The following is an 18012-nucleotide window of genomic DNA, read 5'->3' as shown; positions in this document are numbered from 1 at the left end:
CCGTTATAATCTAATTTATAAAGTCATTTACGCATCATGATATGAATTTGCAGATGCATCACATTCGTCACCATTAAAAGCATGTGCTTGTGAGAGTTGTTTAAAATTACTTCATGATTTTTGGAGAGTGGAGAGGAACAGATAAGTTTTATAACACAGAAATTTGGCTGTTTCACTACTTTGAAAGTAACCTCAGGGCTGAACTTTTTTTCCATGGCAAAAGGAGGATTTGACTAATATTGATGACATTACTTTTGAGTCAAGTACGGTCATGCTATCGTTTCTTGTAGCATCTTCCCAAATGACTCTAAAGTGTTTAAACTGTTCCTTGCTACGAACAGATTCAATTAAAATTTGATTATATTAAACATTAGCCATTTTAAATATATTTTAGACCTGAGAAGACAGGTAATATATGACACATAACACATCATTTAGGTTGAGATCTACCTAGTAGATTGATCTATCTATCTATCTATCTATCTATCTATCTATCTATCTATCTATCTATCTATCTATCTATCTATCTATCTATCTGTCTATCTATCTATCTATCTATCTATCTATCTATCTATCTATCTATCTATCTATCTATCTGTCTATCTGTCTATCTATCTGTCTATCTGTCTATCTATCTAGCGTATTCCTGCCTTGTGCCATAGTTCCCGGGGTGCACTCCAGATCCACCGTCACAATAATAAATTTATTACTGGAAAAAGAATGCTTGAGTGATATGAATGTGGAAGATGTGTGCTGCCCTATGGTCTTTTTCATCTCTGTTGTGAAATAGTCTTGATTTCTGCCTTATGTGTGCAGTCAGCTTCTTGGACCTTGGTAACTTGCCAGAAACTCACACGAATAGACCATTATACTTAACTTTATCACTAATTTAAACTTCAGCAAAAGCTGAGCCAGACAGCAGTAAGGTGGGCTTTTGGTTAACCATCATATAAATTCTGCTGCTAAATACTTATAGCATAAGCACAAACTAAGCTGCAGGAGGCCAAAGTAAACTTGGATAGAAGCAGTGTCTGAGATGTCTTAAGAATGACAAACACCTGTCCCATCTCAAAACTCACAACTTATGAGTATCACGCAATCATTCACTGCAAATGAAAATAATAAGCCTGAGATATTTTCTATGGCAAGCTAATGATTGACATGGAATGTAATGAATTCCTAGTGTTTGGCAGAGGAGCAGAAGAACAAACAGAACTAAGCCCTGGTTTAAGAAGCAGTATATTGAATCACAACAAGAGAAGAAAAAAAAAAATCACAGCATTTCACAGTTTACATTTAAAGTAAATAAAGATGGGGTCATTTTCACACCAGAATAGTTATCTGACAGTTCAAATCACTGTTGTCAGTATAAGTAAATTATTACATATACTGTCAAGAACAACTGGCAACTTTTTGAACAGCTTTCGAAGAATACCTGGCAGCATATTTTGAATAGTCGTGCTTATTGACAAGTATAGGTTTGGTGAATTATTTTTATTTTATTTTTTTGTATTTTTATTTTTTTTTTTTCAAAACTGATATAATACTGCCCTCTTATGGTGAGATATGGTTATATGGAAATATGGCTGTAGCTCCACAATTCTTGACTTTTAAAGTAAATGTTCAAGTGGCAAACACTACACATGTGTAGTACCTTTTTTTTTAGTCAAACATGTCATGTAAATTTGGTCTTAAATTTTTATTATTATTAATTTCAGTTTAATTCTGGATCAGTGTATTGTGGGTGCAACGAGAATTGACAGTCCTGACATCCTGTTTCTTTATCTTCTCTCCTCTCCCTCCAGGGGTTCAAGATGATGACAGATGATCAATTGCTTATTGATGAAATGAGGAGATAAGAGAAGATAATATAATCTCGTTCTTGCTGCTCATTGCCACTGGAGATTGTTCCAGACTACAGCAGAATGTCATTGTGTGACAGACTCCATAGATAAGGAGCAGCCTGCTGAATCAGCCACGTCGGCATCATGGCAGGAGAGGCTAAACGGACATATGCCACCAAAGAGCTGGATGCAGAGAATAACCCGGAAGAAAAGAAGCTTGCAAGTGAGCAGTTCAACGAGAAAGCGTCGAAAGGATCCCCTGAGCACTTTCAGAATGTGTGTGTGGAGTCACAGACTGTTAACAATAATACTAAGTTTGTAGAAAAGGAGAAAGACAACACTCAACAACGTGAAGCTGTTATCCGGCCACAGCAGGCAGGAAAAATTGATTTCAAGTCACTACAGAACCGTTCGAACTTTGCCAGTGATAGAACATGGCCTAATGGCAAGGTCAGTCCTCAGTCTCCCAGTGGGAAAAGTCGTATTCGGGATAAGGGGAAAAAGTCAGGAAAAGCAGAGAGTGCTAAACCACAGCAGCTGTGCAGACTGAGTACTACCAATTCACGTTCCAATCCCACAATAGGGATAGCCTATCCACAGCAGAAGCTTTCACCTCCCAAGAAGCTGGAGGCTAGCCGTGGCCCTGTATCAGGCAGCTACAGGTTTCATGTACCAAATATCCCAGAACGAGAGGCAGAACTGCAGCAGGAGGAGTTCAACCTCAACCGTTTCCAGGAGGGCTCTAACCTCATTTCTCCGAACTATACCTCACAAGTAGTGGGCTCTGCAGCAGGGGGCTCTTCTCACCAGCACCCAGCAACAACTGCACCTCAGCAGCAACCTGGTGCATTGGAGACCAACAACACGCAACCTGTCAACCAAATGCTTTTCCCTGACTTTCAGCTGAGTGGAGCTGACATGTGGCAGTCTCCTGACAGGGCTTTCAGTAATGCTAGTTTTGGGGTCCCATCACAAAAGTCTACCAATGTTGTGGAAGTGAACAAACCCAATAGCTTTGTCCCATTACCTTTTCAGTATGGATATCCATTGCTGGATAATGCAGATTCTTTTCCCTGTGATCAGAACCCACAGCCGCAAGATCTGATTGAAGCATCTTTGGGTTCTAACCAAGTGATCCAAAACTCATTCTCTTTTCAGACTTCTGGGGAGGAGCATGAGGTTGTGCAAAGCAATGCAAAACTGAGTTACGAACAGTCAGAGGACAGGCAATATTCTTTACACTCCAAACCTCCCCAGTATGTGCAGACTTCCCATGCTATACCATCATCTGTGCATTGCACAAGAAACATAGGTGATGGTGTTAGTAATAGTGATAGCAAAGAATCAAACAATCAACAACCAGAGAAGAAAAAGGGTGCTTTATCTGACAAATCAGATAATTATTGTCCAGTAGACTCTAGGGATATAGGTGCTACGGTAGGGGGCAAAAGAGGTTGCCATTCAAAAAACAGTACTTCTACTCAAAGAATTCTTGTTCAAGGCAGTGTACATCACATCAGAAATATTGCACAGAGTCAAGTTCCCCAAATACAGTTTTCAAAAAAGAATTACAACAGTTCCCCAACAAATATCATCCATGTGGGCTCGGCACCACTTGATAAAAACAACAGAGTAGCACAACCCTGGGAAGGGCCCAACAAAGCCTTCCCATTACCTTTAGATCAGAACTCCACCACGTACCCATTTCAGTGCCAACCTCCCCTTGAGCAAAGACAAAATGCAGGAATTAACAGCCGCATGCCCTGGCAACAGATCCGTCTTACTGCAGCCATGCCAAACCAAAACAGGATTGAGCTTTCCAGGCAACTTAGTAATCAGCAAATGGCTTTTTTGATAACTCCCTCTGACTGGAAAGAGGATAGCAAGTCTCAAAAAAATAGCACACAGAAAAACTCTAACGAATTTCCCAACAATAAACCTAGTGAAGCTTTTTCAAAAATGAGGCAAGACAGTGTCAAGCAGGGATGCAGTACAATATCACCATGTCAGTTTACAAATAAACTGGAATCAAGCCAAAACCAAGTTGGAGATGCCAAAAACAAGTCATTATACTTCGCTGTAAATCATGCGGTGCATGGGTCCACACCAAGGACCCCCAGTTACCCCCCATTACATGGTCCGTCTATGGAACTAATGATGGTGTCCCCGTATGATTCACCCTCACATTCACCCATGCAAAACCAAATGGCTAGCAGCACATGTTCCTCTCTTTCACCAGACTCTACTAGCCCTGCCAGCAGCAGCTCTGATGACAGCCAGAAGGCATCTCCATCTCAATTTTATAACCAGGCTCAAAGTAAGGCATCGCTAGACAACCTGAGTTCTAATCAGCATCACTACCATTCAGATGTTTCCCACAGCCTGCGGTACAACCAAGAAAAATCCAAAGACAATATTGTGAGTTTTTCTTCAAATATCAGACAGGGAAAATCTAATGTGGAAAGCGGGAAAGGTTGCTTGGACAGCTATGGAATGGAGCAGCGTCCACCACCACCATATTCAGCTCATCAGCTATTAGCTAGCTCTCTAGCCACAGCAAACCTTGACCAACTGGATGTACTTCTCACATGCAAGCAGTGTGATCAGAATTTTAACAACCTGGCTTCTTTTCTTGACCATAAGCAATACTGTGGACAGCATACATTTGCACAAAACGACTTCAAAGATATCCGGAAAGTGGAAGATACACGAAAATTTCATGCAGATCACACAAAGGCTATTTCATCTGGTACCAATTTTGCCATGTCACGGAGTTCATCTGATTTGCAGATGTCCCTGCTAGGGCTTAACAAGAATGGGGAGATAATGACTGACAGTGTAACCAAAGTTGAATCAAAAGATGATCCAATGAAACTCATGCTGCCATCTGCACCACTTCCTGACTTAGAGATGGAAGATGCTAAGTTAGACAGTCTCATTACCGAGGCATTGAATGGCCTGGGTTATCAGTCAGACAACGCAGAAATTGATAGTAGCTTTATTGATGCGTTTGCAGATGATGAGATCACCACTACGAAATGCTCATCTAGTAGACAGACTCTAAAAACCAAAGACTCTGTGATGCATGAGAGCCGGAGTAAGCATGAATTCACATCCAGTGAAAAATCATTAACACAGCAAAAGTATACCTTTGATGCTGACTTTGACTGCATTACTGCTGAAAGCAAACATGCTGATGTTACCTACAAAGAAAATAACCGGGATTCGGATGCACATAAAGAGGGTACCAGAGAGGAGACCTCTCTTGTAAAGAGGGAATCCACTTTGGAGGAATCTAACACGCGTACAGAGTGGGTAAAAGAGACACAGAAGTCGGATAAGACAGCAGATGAAAGTGAGCTTGGTCCTAGGTTTCTCCTGTCCAGAAAGTTTTCAGAAAGAGGTGGACTTAAAACTTTACAAAGCATCACTCCGTCAGTTAAAACGCCTACTCCTCAATCCCCATCTGCCACTAGGAGTTCCACACCTCAGAAGCCAATTGTGAAGGAGAGGAAAAGAAAAAGGATTAGTGGAGGGAGTTGGAGTAAGGAGCTCATTCACAAAATAGTTCAGCAGAAAAATAAGCTTCATAAGCTCAATGTAAAAGGCACTAAAAACATGCAGTTCTCACTTGTGATGGAAAGGGTCACGCCCACAGTACAGAATCCTACGTTCAGGGAGTATGATTACATCTCCGATTCAGATGAGGACTGTGAGCCTGTGAAGATATCCAGCCAGGGACGCCTTAGTCAGAGCATCCGTTGCAAGTACACATATACAAAAGAATGTAAAGGAAGAATAAGAGCAGATAAGAACAGGGAAAGTCCATGGAAGCAAGACAAGATAGAGAGTTTTGAATTGAAGAAAGCTGGAACTGTCTCCCCACCTTCAATAAATGAAATATCTGGCCATCAGAGGGTGCGAAGACGGAGCAGCAGATCTTCAACCAGCAGTGAACTCAGCACATCTGTAAGTGTCTCTAGCGAGAGCATCAGTAGCCCTAAAAGCATTGATCGCACAGATTCAGACTGTGAAAAAAGAGTGGAGATAAGGAAAAAAGACCAGGAATCCTTTGATCAGGAAAGATCTCCACAAAGAATACTAAAAGAGTCAAGTACATCATTAGCTTTGACCTTCACCAAAAACACAAAACATTATAGCACTGATAAGATTCTACTCTCTGAACTCAAAGACAGTTTTACTACGTCAAAGTGTTCAAATGTCATCAGTACAACAGAAGAGACTGCATCAGAGCACACCTTGACTAAAAGTACTGTCAGCCTTGCAAGATTCAAAACCACCAGAGTAGAGGTAGAGGAAAAAATGGACCACTATGGCTCTGAATTGCGAATTGCTGCAAACACAGAGGAGGCCACACCACTCAGCAAAGACTACAAAGATTACAAACAGGCTAGCATGCATCTCAGAAGGACTGGCATAACAATGAATTCAGTGAAGACCAAAAATGAAATCAAAAAGGATCAAGCTTCATCAAAGGGAAAAACATTACATAAGAACAAAGAGTCGCACCAAGATTCAGAATCCTCACCGACTTCCTTTGACACCTTTGGTAATGATATTTCTGCAATCAAAGAGACAAAGACTGATCCGAGTGACTTGTTCTCTGAGCCACCATCACTTTGCAGTTCACTCATGGATGAAGTGTGTTTATCTTCTGCTAAACTTAATGATGCACTCCCACAGAAGGACAGAGCCTGTCTTATGCCTTATACATTAGAACACGAACAGAGTCTTATGAAATCTCCCCTTTCATTCGATACAACATCAATGTTTGACCTGACAGTTGGTGGATTTGACAATAACCTGTACCCAGATATTCAACTAACCAAAGAAGGCTTCAGTCCAATGGAGACTGCAGCTGATAAGAAAGAGCTGTTTGAGTCATCCTTTTCACCATTACTAGAGCAGAGAGATTGGAGCCTGATGGTTGATGTGACTCCTGAACTACCAGATGAGATTGCACAGTACAAAGAGGATTCAGACATAGCAACTGATAAAAAGACCTGCTTTAATCCAGTCCCTTTCACACTGACAGAGAAAATAATGGACTACCATCCAAATCTCAATGCGTGTGTCTCTGACGATGAGCTTGAGATAAAGAGAATTGTGACAGAACTTGAGAGCCAGCTCCAGTCAGCTAAGCTAAGTAGTCCTTCTCCACTTGACAATGAGCCACCAAAACACTTGACTATGAGTAAGTTTTCACCATTAAGACTGGATGATCATGAAACTGAGAGTGATCAGAGTAGCATGGAGGTGGTTTGCCCATCAGAAAGCTTAGGACTTGCTGCACCAACCGACTCCCACTCAGAACTTTTCTCTGAACCTGACCTGCCATGGTCCAGTCCAGTTCAGTTTGGTTTAATGGGTGGACAACAGTGCCTTCACACCCCAACACACTCCACTGTGACAGACACCCCAATTCATTTAGGACCAGAAACCTTACATGTAAAGGGTGGTGCAGAACTAAATATTCTGTCCACAGAGAAATCAGCAGAACTAAGCAATGAGGAAAAATCTGGGAGCAGTGATCCTCTGGGCACAGCTACAAACAAATCAGAAGAGATGATTGAACAAGAAATATACACAGAAAACCTCAAGAAAAGCCTAGAAGTGATCTCAGATTCTTTGTCATCGGGGCTGGAATCGGCTCAATCATCTGTTCAGCAAACAGAATGCAGCAAAGAGCTGGAAAAAGAGAATGATGATAAGACAGAAAAGACTGTGTTCCCAGATGAGTCTGAAAAAGTGGACTCCAGATACGCTGTGGCAGAACTTACTGAGTGCTCATCAGATTTAAATAAAACATCGGAGGAGCCACCCAAGCTTATTTCAGCTGATATTTGTGAGTCAAATGTAAGTAACAAAACAGAAAACTCCAGTGATGTTGAGAATAATGATGTCAGTCTGCATGACAAGGACACACAGGTAAATGAGCTACAACCTGCGAGCACTTGTGTTTCAGTCAACAACTCTGAAGAATCAAAGTTGCCACCTGTTTTATTTGACCATAAAACTTGTGAACCACCAGCAGAGACACGGAAAGTTAATCCTGAACCAGAAGTTCAGAAGTCTAGAAGAACCAAAGATTTTAATTTAGAGGAATCTCCCAGCAATCCAAATGCTTTGACAACACTACCAGATGTGGTAAAAGATGAAAGCACAAAGTCCCTCCAACGAGAAAGCAGCCAAGCAAAAGAGATGTTCATAGAAACAAATGCTACCAAAGATTGCAAAACCATGCTTGAATCTGCATCAGTAAAACAAGCTGATGAAACTGAAATTGACAAAGTGGAGAGAGCAAGAGATAATGTAATGCCAGATAATGCCTCTGTCCTTGAGAGCATTAAGTCTCCTCATAGTGAAGGTGGCAAGTCACATGAAATTCTGAGAAATGACACAGACACAGTGAGCCCTCAAGAGCAATCACAAATGGACAGAGTGGCTCAGAGCTGTGGGGCCACATTGAGAATGCCATTTTCTGATGCACACAATTTATGTGGAGAGAATGCACAAATCGATGGGAATGAGGATCCAAAACTAGAATCTATACCACCAATTAGTCCATCACCACTGGTTTCTCCATATGTTCCTACAAAGAATTCATCTTTGCAAGGAGAAAAGAGTCTGTTATCAACTTGTTGGACCAATATCAACATAATTAGCCCTACTTTGATTGATGAAACGCTGAATTTTAAGAGTTCTGCAGATGTGGATGTTGCTAGGTCACTGCATACATGTGAGTCATCGAACACAGCTACAGAGATAAATAATTCATTTGCTTCCGATCTCAACTTTGCAGAAACAGCAGAAAGCAAAATATCTAGCCCCAGAACAATGTTAGCTGTGGACAGCATCTCCAAGCAACCTTTTTACGAGGCAAATGAGAAATCAGAAATATTGGATGTTACCCAAAACAAAGACCCGTTGTATGAATTCAAACTAAGCCCAATGGATTATAGCGAAACACATTTCACTAGCTGCAGCCTAAGTTCTGAAACTTTGAATAAAAATATTGATGTTCAGTCCAACATTAAGTCAAGCCCTAAAGACAGCCTCAACCTCAATGCTTGTGCACTGACTCTAAATACGCAGCTATCGTCAAATTGTCGTCTCAGCCCAATACATGTTCAAAATGAGCTTGAATTAACTACCTATGATCACTTGGTCAAACTGGACATGCCGCATTTTCATGACGCTGCAAACCAAAATGATATTAAGTACTGCTGCATTTCACCCACCAATAATCACCATGTGGAACATAGAGCTTCAGATGATACAGAACAACTCTCAAAACATCACCAAGATACTATAAGCACTTGTCACGTTCCCCTTGATTCTATTGATTACATGGACTTAAACATCAATCTTCTGAGGAAGACAGATGCTAAGAATGTGGAAAGTGAGATAACTACATTCAAGCTTGATGCATTGCCTCAGAACCCTGTTATGTCCAATGTTCAAGAAACACCAAATCCTAAAGAGCGATTACCAACCGGATCCATAAGTTTCATAAGTGTGACAAAGCCGATGATGGGACAGTGCACAAAGCAGTCAGAAGTAAAGTCCTCACCGAAAAAGGGTGGCACACAGAATGCAGTTCAAGGGAAATTTCAGTGTGAAATATGCTTGATGTACTTCCGTACTCTACCTGGACTTAAGCGACACAAAGCCATGAAGCACACCGTTAAAAGTGAAGTAATAACTGTCCAAAAGCCACCTTTGAACAGCCAAAGCTTTGTGCCACACCCTGTAGATAAGGAGCTGAAAGATAACATGAGGATCCTTGATCCAGTGGTGTTGCTGAATCCCAGCACTGATGCCACACCTGTAACACATTGCGATCTAGCAGCTCTGAATTCAGTATTTGAAGGCAAGCCAAAAGAATCACTTGTTTCCAAAAGTACAGTGAGTAATGACAAGGAGGACATGCCTCCAATAATTGAGAAAGCAAAGAAAAATAACAAAGTTAAAAGAAGTAAGAGCATGGATGTCGCCAACGAAGGGTTCATGCACAAACTAGTGAAGAAAGACCCTTTCCCAGACGAATTGCTTAGTATACTTAAAACAGACATATTACAGGCCATTTCCCCCGATTTTCCCACAATGACACAACCAGAATGTCCCAGGTCAAGTGGAAAACTGAGTACAGCTAACAGTCCTAATTATCAAGAGGTGAAAGTCACAGAAGACATTCAGTGCATAGAAAGTGCTTGCATTGATGAGCAAGAGATAACAGCTTTGCCTAAGTGCCCTGAAATGTACCACCATGCAGCTGAAGCAGACAATACCACAGCAAAGCCAGAGATTTGTGCAAGCCTAAATGCCTTAGAAAATAATGGACAGGCAAATGATACAATTTCTGGGGAATATCTTGGCATTAAAGAAATCTGTGATCCATGTGAGGATCCTTCAGTTGCGATCAAAAGTGAGACAATGACTTATCCCACAGATGAAAGCAGTTCCCACTGTGAGGGTTATAAAGATCCACCAATAAGCCCTAGTGGGCTGGGCACTGACCTCAAAGATCTCTTTGATGATGAAAACACATTCTCCCAATTATTCCCAAGGAATGATGAAATGAAAAGGAAAAAGTGTGCACGTGTTTATGGTAAAAGTAGCAAAAAGCAGAAACAAATGCTGAGCTTAGTTTCTGACTATACTGGCTCAAACACGTTTTCTGATAACAATGAGGAGTATACGAAAAAGCCAGACAACGTATTTGCTAGCAGTCTGGAAGAACATTGTGAATATGAAACTATATCACTTGATGATGCTAAAATGCTTGAAATGTGCCATAAGAGCACGCTGAAAAGTTCTCCTCAGAAAGGTTTTCCACAAGATGTCACAACAGATCATCAGGTTGGACATGAAGACACTCAAGAGGCTAGAATTGGTGACTTTTTATGCCATACAGAAGATGACATTCTACAACCTGCAGTGAACTTAAATGGATCTGAAGACAGAAATATAGACACAGGGTCAGATGCCAAGGAAAACTGTAAATCTGATGAGCCTTGCCCTCTGCAGTTGGTCTGTGTTCAAGATAATGTCCCTCGATACCCAAGCATTGACATTCAGAACTTTAACACCACATTTCAGCTCCCTGAAATGCCACTGTTTGAGTCTGAAAGAGATATGTCTGTGGTTGAGGCCATTGTGCCCAAGAAATCACCCAAGAAAACCACAGAATGCCGGAATAGAAAACGTATTGAGACTGGACTGAAGCCCAAGGACAAGCAGTACAAATGCAAAGTGTGTTTCACGTGGTTCCTCACATTAGGGGAGTTGGACTTCCACAAGCTTTCTCACAATCCTTCACCTCCTCCCACATGCTATATGTGTGTCCAGCGCAAATTTAGCTCCCGTGAGCAACTTCGAGACCATCTGAGGGAGAAGCATGTCAAGAATAAAGCAGGTGTCTGGACTTGTGGCATGTGCTTGAAGGAAATATCGGATGTGTGGATGTACAATGAACACCTGCGTGAGCATGCCACACAGTTTGCTCGAAAGGGTCAGTCTCAAAGTTCCCTGCTGGACATGCCAGGCTGCTTCATGCAGGAGAATGCTGTGAAGAACTTCATATCTTCAATCATGCAACATCAGTCGAAAAAGTCTATCAGGGGGGAGAATGCAAAATCATCTAAGGAGGAGAGGAAAGCTTCGACAGATGTCTCTGGAGTAGAGCAAAAATCCTCAGACACGTGTGAGCCTGAAACAATAAAGAGCAAAGTAGGAAGTGCTGGGGGAGGAAATAAACATAGTATATTCACACCCCTTGAAGTTCTGCCCAAAGCAGACACTACCCCGAAAAATGTTGAAATGCATCCCAACTGCAAAGATCCCTCACGGGACTGTCACCACTGCGGCAAGCAGTTTCCAAAACCATTTAAGCTTCAGCGACACTTGGTGGTTCACAATTTGCAAAAGATTTTCATGTGTCATAAATGTCCAGTCTCATATCAGCAAGCAAAAGAGCTTAAAGATCACCTGAAAAGTGAACACGAGGAGGTGGATGAACCCGATTCAAAGCACACTACCCTGTATACGTGTGAGCTCTGTGCTGATGTTATGCATGTAATTAAGAAGTCCTTCATCTGCAGTACCTGCAACTACACTTTCTCTAAAAAAGAACAGTTTGATCGTCATATGGAGAAACACCTGGCAGGTGGCAGCAAGATATTTAAGTTCAGGGGGGTGGTGAGACCCTGCAAGTCCAAAGAGGATGAGTTTGATATGCCAGCAAATAAGAAGAGGAAGATACTGCCTGAGAATTCTCAAGAAAACAGTTTGAACATTAACAGCATTCAATCCGTACACATACAACAGACCACAGACATACAGGGTCTGAAACCAGTCACAAACAACTCATGCAACAGCACTGATGAAGACAAACTGCCTACTGACACAAATAACACAAGTGTAAAAATTGAGGACGTGGTAGAAGATCTTTCTGGGGCTCTGGAGCAGCATCAGTCCCAAATGACTTCTGCTGAAAACACCCTTAACACAAAAACAACGACTAAGGAAGAAGATAATGAAGACTTGCACATGACACATACACATGACATTCCAGACACAGATACCAAAGAGGTTGGTACAGATTACAAGGCTTCTCTGAATGAGATCTGTGATGTTAAAGTTGAGGATGACTGTGGAGCAACTCAGACCACATCAAAAATGCCAATTCCAAATGAGAGTAATGTCCCCAATAACAAGATGAAAGAAGGCAACGATTTGTTAGATGCAAATGAGAAGGAGTGCAATTCAGATCTGTGCAGTTTGCAATTTCCTAATCAAACAAGTAAAAGCGTGCAAAGCAATCAAACAGAAGACCTTTTGCCTAATGTTATCAGACTGCCATCACTATCCAACGAGATAAATCACCTGAGGCGGGACCAGATAAATGAATGTGCATCTACTGGGAATGAAAATGAACAAATCATAAACAATAATGACCAGTCCATAAGTGTCCTGGGTAAAGAAAGAACATCTGTGAAATCAGAGGAAAACGTTAAACAATGCCTTGACAATAGCACAAAGTCCGAAAGCATTACAGTTACAGATGCTGCAGGTGTAAATCAAACCAAGATTTCCCTCAGCTCCGTTCCAGCTGAAGACAAGGACTGTGTGAAACTGAAAAAAAGGAAAGATCTCAAGACGTTGCCAAGTTTGCCAAGGACAGCACCCGCTGTTACACGTGAGAATCTTGGAATTGACCCAAAAGTCAAAAAGAAATTTCGGTCCAACAAATGCGAGAGAGCGGCCGGTCAACGGAAAGGCGACATCTCTGCTGACTATCCCGTGCTCACATCAGTAAAGGATGAAATGACCAGTAACAAAATTGTCTCAAAGCACAAAACAGGAACTCTGGACTTACAACCGAAGAGAGGCTCTGACAATTTTTCACCCAAGAAAGAAGAGCTTGTCCGCCATTTGAACTGGGATTGCCGAGGGAAAAAAGGTGTGCCGGGTAGAGCCATCCATTCTGCCACCTCCAAGGTGTCAGTAACCTCTATGAGCAATTCATTTAACAAATCCCGTCCCAAGCTTGGGGTCAAGTCTGTAGATACACAATCTTATCATACTGCAGAGTCACATAACAGCCTCCTTAGCAAGCTATTTGGCCAAAGACTCACTGGTTTTAAGATTCCATTAAGGAAGGACACTTCTGAATCCATTAACTGAGAATTTGATGCTACTAAGGAGGAGGGAACTACGCTATCCACTAGTTGATCAAGACATTTTCTTTTTAAAAAAAATGAGAATGAGATTGTATGCCCCTCCTCTAAGAATTGTTTTTTTTTGTTTTGTTTTTTTGTTTTTTAAATAGTCACTTTATTACCTTGTATCTTCTTGTAAATGTTTCATGTGATGGCGAGGACATGTGATAAAGTTTATAAATATGAAATGAACTAGCTGGTTTGCCAGCCAACTTTTACAAATAACTTTATTTTCTCTACCTTGAACATTAACTTACAGAGTCTGTATTTCATGAGAAAAGAAAAATAATTGAGAAAAAAAAAAAAAAAAAACAGTACTTGAAAGTTACCTGACTTTTTCAAATTATGCATGACACATTCACCACATGTTGTAGATGGGGTTTATTTTATTTTATTTTTCTCTTGTGCAACAGTACCAAATGATATTTCAATTCTGAACTACATCAATGTGCCTTTTTCTTTTTTTTTTTTCTTTTTTTTTTTGTATGCTTCGTAGAATTACGCTTTCATACTCTCTTACCTTTACTGTATTGCAGTGACATTCAATGTATTAGCTTTTGTATAAACAATAATTGGTGCTATATTATTTTTTGATTTTTATTGTAATGTGAACACAAATGTCCTCTAACTGAAGGGAACATGTAGCGGATACATTCATCAAATCATTCTTGCTGGTACTTCTATAAGTTTCTTGGGGAAATGAGAAAACAAATACTGTGCAAAAAGGGTCGATTTGTCAAAAAGTTGTCATTTGGTCTCCTCAAAAAAAAAAAAACTAAATTGTGACTAAATTCAATATAATATCTGTTTGATTTGATGAACTCAGGTGCTAACAAGGAAAACTCTTGCGCATGAACCCCTTATTAGGAATTCCTCTCATGCACTGATGTTACTACATACCAAATCCACAATCAGTTAGCTAGATGTCATCCAAATGTTTTATTATAATTACTATTATTTACTAGAACACAAAAAAGGTGCTTTATCTTGTTTATATGTATCTTATATTGTATTATATTGTAGGTAGATTATCTTTGGTGCAATGCATAATGTTCAAAAGTTCTATTTTAATAATGTGCAACAGATGAAGAGAATGAGAAAAGGGAATTGCTAAGCCTAGCGAAGGCTTCTAAGTGGTTCACAAAATGCCTCATATAAAGTTGGTTATTAAAAAATCTGCAGTCTTCCTTTGTTTCTTTGTCTTTACTAGTAGACGGAGCTGTGCGCGGCGTTGTTGACACATCCAAAACTATTTGAATAATTGCTCATTAGTGTTAATTATGGTGAGCTATATTAGCAATCGACCATGAAATCCCCCCCTCACACACACACACAAATCCAATTGTGCAAATTTACTCTGGATCTCTTAATTGCCTTTATTGAGAATAGAAATTGCAAAATGGTTACACTTCTTTCTTTCTTTCTTTTTCAGAGAGAAGATGAATATAGATGCAGTTTCACATTGTATAGATTGCTAAATCACACCTCATAACAAATGGTCTGTCATAGAAATGAGAGCATGCTATCTTCTTCATGGAGGTATTTCTACAGCAGCCAAGTAGACAAGGGTTTGGTTTTATTTACTGAATAAACAATAGCAAAGGAAGTTAAGTGCATGTGTTGATTTCACGGCTGCTACTTTAAATTATTAACAGTCTTTAAATGTTTTTACGTGAGTCAAATCTGTTGTTTTATCACAAGTTTTAAATATCCATTAATCTATTTCTTTATTATTTCATTACTTGCTCTAGACCAACAACGGTAATGATCTAGTAAAGAAATGGCATGATAATTTCCCCCAAAGAGAAATCATTAGAATTACAGAAAGGATCACAATACAAAATTAAGTGAGGAATCTTGACAAATGATCTCCCTTGACTACACGCTGAACTGGGCCGTTATTTTCAGTTGATAGTTCACTCTGTGTTTAGTGGCTTGTATCCCTACATGAGTCACATTCACTATCACATAGGAATAAAAAGCCATAAGACACAGCAGCTTATACAGGGACAGACCAGACTTCCCTGGCTTGCAAAATAGCTTGTTCTACCTGGATAGAAGGACGGGGGCACAGAGAGACAGAGTTATATATTCAAATGAACAAAATGTGTAGGAATAATAAGCAGTGGTTTTCTTTCTGTCAGGAATAGCTGGTGATTTGGGATGAGATCAAATATGGTGATATGACACTGATGAGATTTTAAAGAGAAAAATGATTATGATTTATGTGAAAAAGTGTCCACACATGATCACATACGAAGGCCAAATACTGTGTAGCTGGCATTCTCGATATGAACTATAGTCCTGAATAGTTGTCAGAATCAGGTTTATGTTTTTACACACACACGAGGAATTTAGTACCTGCTGCTGGTGACGCTCAAAAATATTTTTATTTTATATTTAAAAAGTACACTATGCATTTAATTTGCAAAAAAAAAAAAAAATGCTATATGGAAAAAATAAATAAATAAAGTCCACAATATGCAGATTATGAGACATGTTATAAATGTATATAGAGTGAGAAATAGTGTGTTATAATCATTTTATGTAAATAATGAATTTGAATTGAAATAATTAATTTATGAAATTTCATAAATTTACTATTTTCACAGCTATAAAAAAAAAAAAAAAACAGTAGAAATGTATGCGAGCTTATAACCAAAATGCAGTACAAATTGTCAGGCAGTAGTTTCAAGCATTAATGATTACTAATCAATCAAGGAAAAAGAGCAACAAAAACAAATTCAATAGTACCTCATGTATTGAACGGTACCGGCAGCAGTAATTGCACAGCTCCTTGACAGTCCTGAACTGATTATTTAATCTGTGCGGGAAATCTCCCGGGAAGCGAGGCAGCTTTGCTCTTTGAGGTGTAAAGACATTATCTGTGTGGCTGGCCCTGAAATAGCATTGGTTTTCCCAGCTGTTTGGCTGCCACTCAAGGAGGGCTGCAGATTGCGAGCAGATAGAAAGGGGTGACTGGTCAGTGGTAATGACATGTGAGCAGGGTCCACTGCCTTTCTCTGCTCTCTCCCCCTTCAACACCTCAATCCTACCAACTCCATCACTGCCCAATGCTACACGCAGCTTTGTGTTGATGGAATAAAACAGCATTCCATTACTCAGCCACAATGGGAGAGAAATTATAAAAGAGACGAAACAGCGCTGGGAAATAGGGGGAAGTGATGGATGTGGTCCTGTTTGGTTCAGGAAGAGCTGTCAGCTCCCTCTATCATAACATGGCTGGGGATAATAAGCTCCCCTATTTGGCAGGGGGGAAACCATCATGCCACCTGTTTAGGATTCATTGGGGAAGGGAGATCAAGCTTCTATCTCATATATCCACAGGTGCAGTAGCTACAGATGAGGTGACGGAATGAGGTCTCTAATCTGAAAAATGGATAGCATGCCACATGAAAGCTAGTGATGCTTAAGTAGGAGGGTTGCATTGTGTAAATCAGCATGGGTTTGTCTCTATCAAAGCTACACCATAAGCCCTTCAGAAAATGTATGAATTTATGTAGTCTTTAACAAACGTAGTCTTATAGGCCCTTGTGAGTTCTCGTCATTTTCCCACGAGGTGTAGTGAAACGTTTACAGGCTGCTTTTATTTCCGTTCTATAATTTTTTTTTAAACTGCTAAACAATAAAATATGCACCTCGCATTGAGAAACAGATCTGATCTTTTCTTCTTCCTGGGAGAGTTTTTCTTGCCTGCCAGCATGACGAGAAGCAAAGAGAGCCTTTATAAAAGCAGTAAGGCTAAGTGGTGTAACAAGTACACAAAAGACATTGCCTGTGATCTTCCAGCTGCCTCTGTGTATTCAAAGCAATCCCTACTAGGATTTACTTTAAAGGTTCAAAAGCCAGTATAAACCACATGGTTTGGGATTACCTGTAATTAACTACTGTTATTTTTTTCATTATTCCCTGTACAGATGTGCATAAGTAGCCCTTGAGAAAGAAAATGAGGAAATGCCTATTTATCTTATTCATTAGCGTCAGACAAGCAGAAACTGCCAGGCTGCCACTTCTTTAAAATTCTCCCTTTAATTTTCCAGGTACAAACAAAGAAATGATTGAGGCTGCTTCAGAGAGGAAATATAAACAAAGCAATTGGCTGTGTGGCCTCTGAGGGTCTGCTGATTGAAAGCTAGTTGCTGAACACTATCTCCATAATGAGGCGCTGCCCAAAAACCATCATCTAACATGTCTAGATTTAGATCTACACTGCTGCTTAAATTGTTTTTACAGCCCAGAAGGAACTGTGTGTTGCCTTGCAGCTCATATATAGAGAGCCAAGCATAATCAATAGTGTCGTTAATGAACTGGCCAGAGCTTTTGTCAAAGGCAGACTAGTTTAGGAGTTACTGCTCTCATAAATCTTCATGGCATGGGGTCTTCTTCTTACCAATAATTTCAAA

General features: G+C 40.2%; 1 protein-coding gene across 7 annotated transcripts in view; it reads left to right on the top strand.

The window, feature by feature from the left end:
- LOC131364441 (zinc finger protein 469) overlaps positions 1-16056 on the top strand; it is a 205590-nt gene extending 189534 nt beyond the window's left edge. For all 7 annotated transcript variants that reach the window (XM_058407593.1, XM_058407590.1, XM_058407591.1 and 4 more), the window contains one exon: positions 1806-16056. In XM_058407593.1, coding sequence (XP_058263576.1) covers positions 1989-13553 — 11565 coding nt within the window. In that variant the 5' untranslated portion in view covers positions 1806-1988 and the 3' untranslated portion in view covers positions 13554-16056. The remainder of the gene's footprint in view (positions 1-1805) is intronic.
- The last annotated feature ends 1956 nt before the right edge of the window (positions 16057-18012 follow it).

The sequence above is a fragment of the Hemibagrus wyckioides genome, linkage group LG14 (assembly GCF_019097595.1).
Source record: "Hemibagrus wyckioides isolate EC202008001 linkage group LG14, SWU_Hwy_1.0, whole genome shotgun sequence".
Classification (NCBI taxonomy): domain Eukaryota; kingdom Metazoa; phylum Chordata; class Actinopteri; order Siluriformes; family Bagridae; genus Hemibagrus; species Hemibagrus wyckioides.
This window is presented reverse-complemented; position numbering and strand designations above follow the sequence as displayed.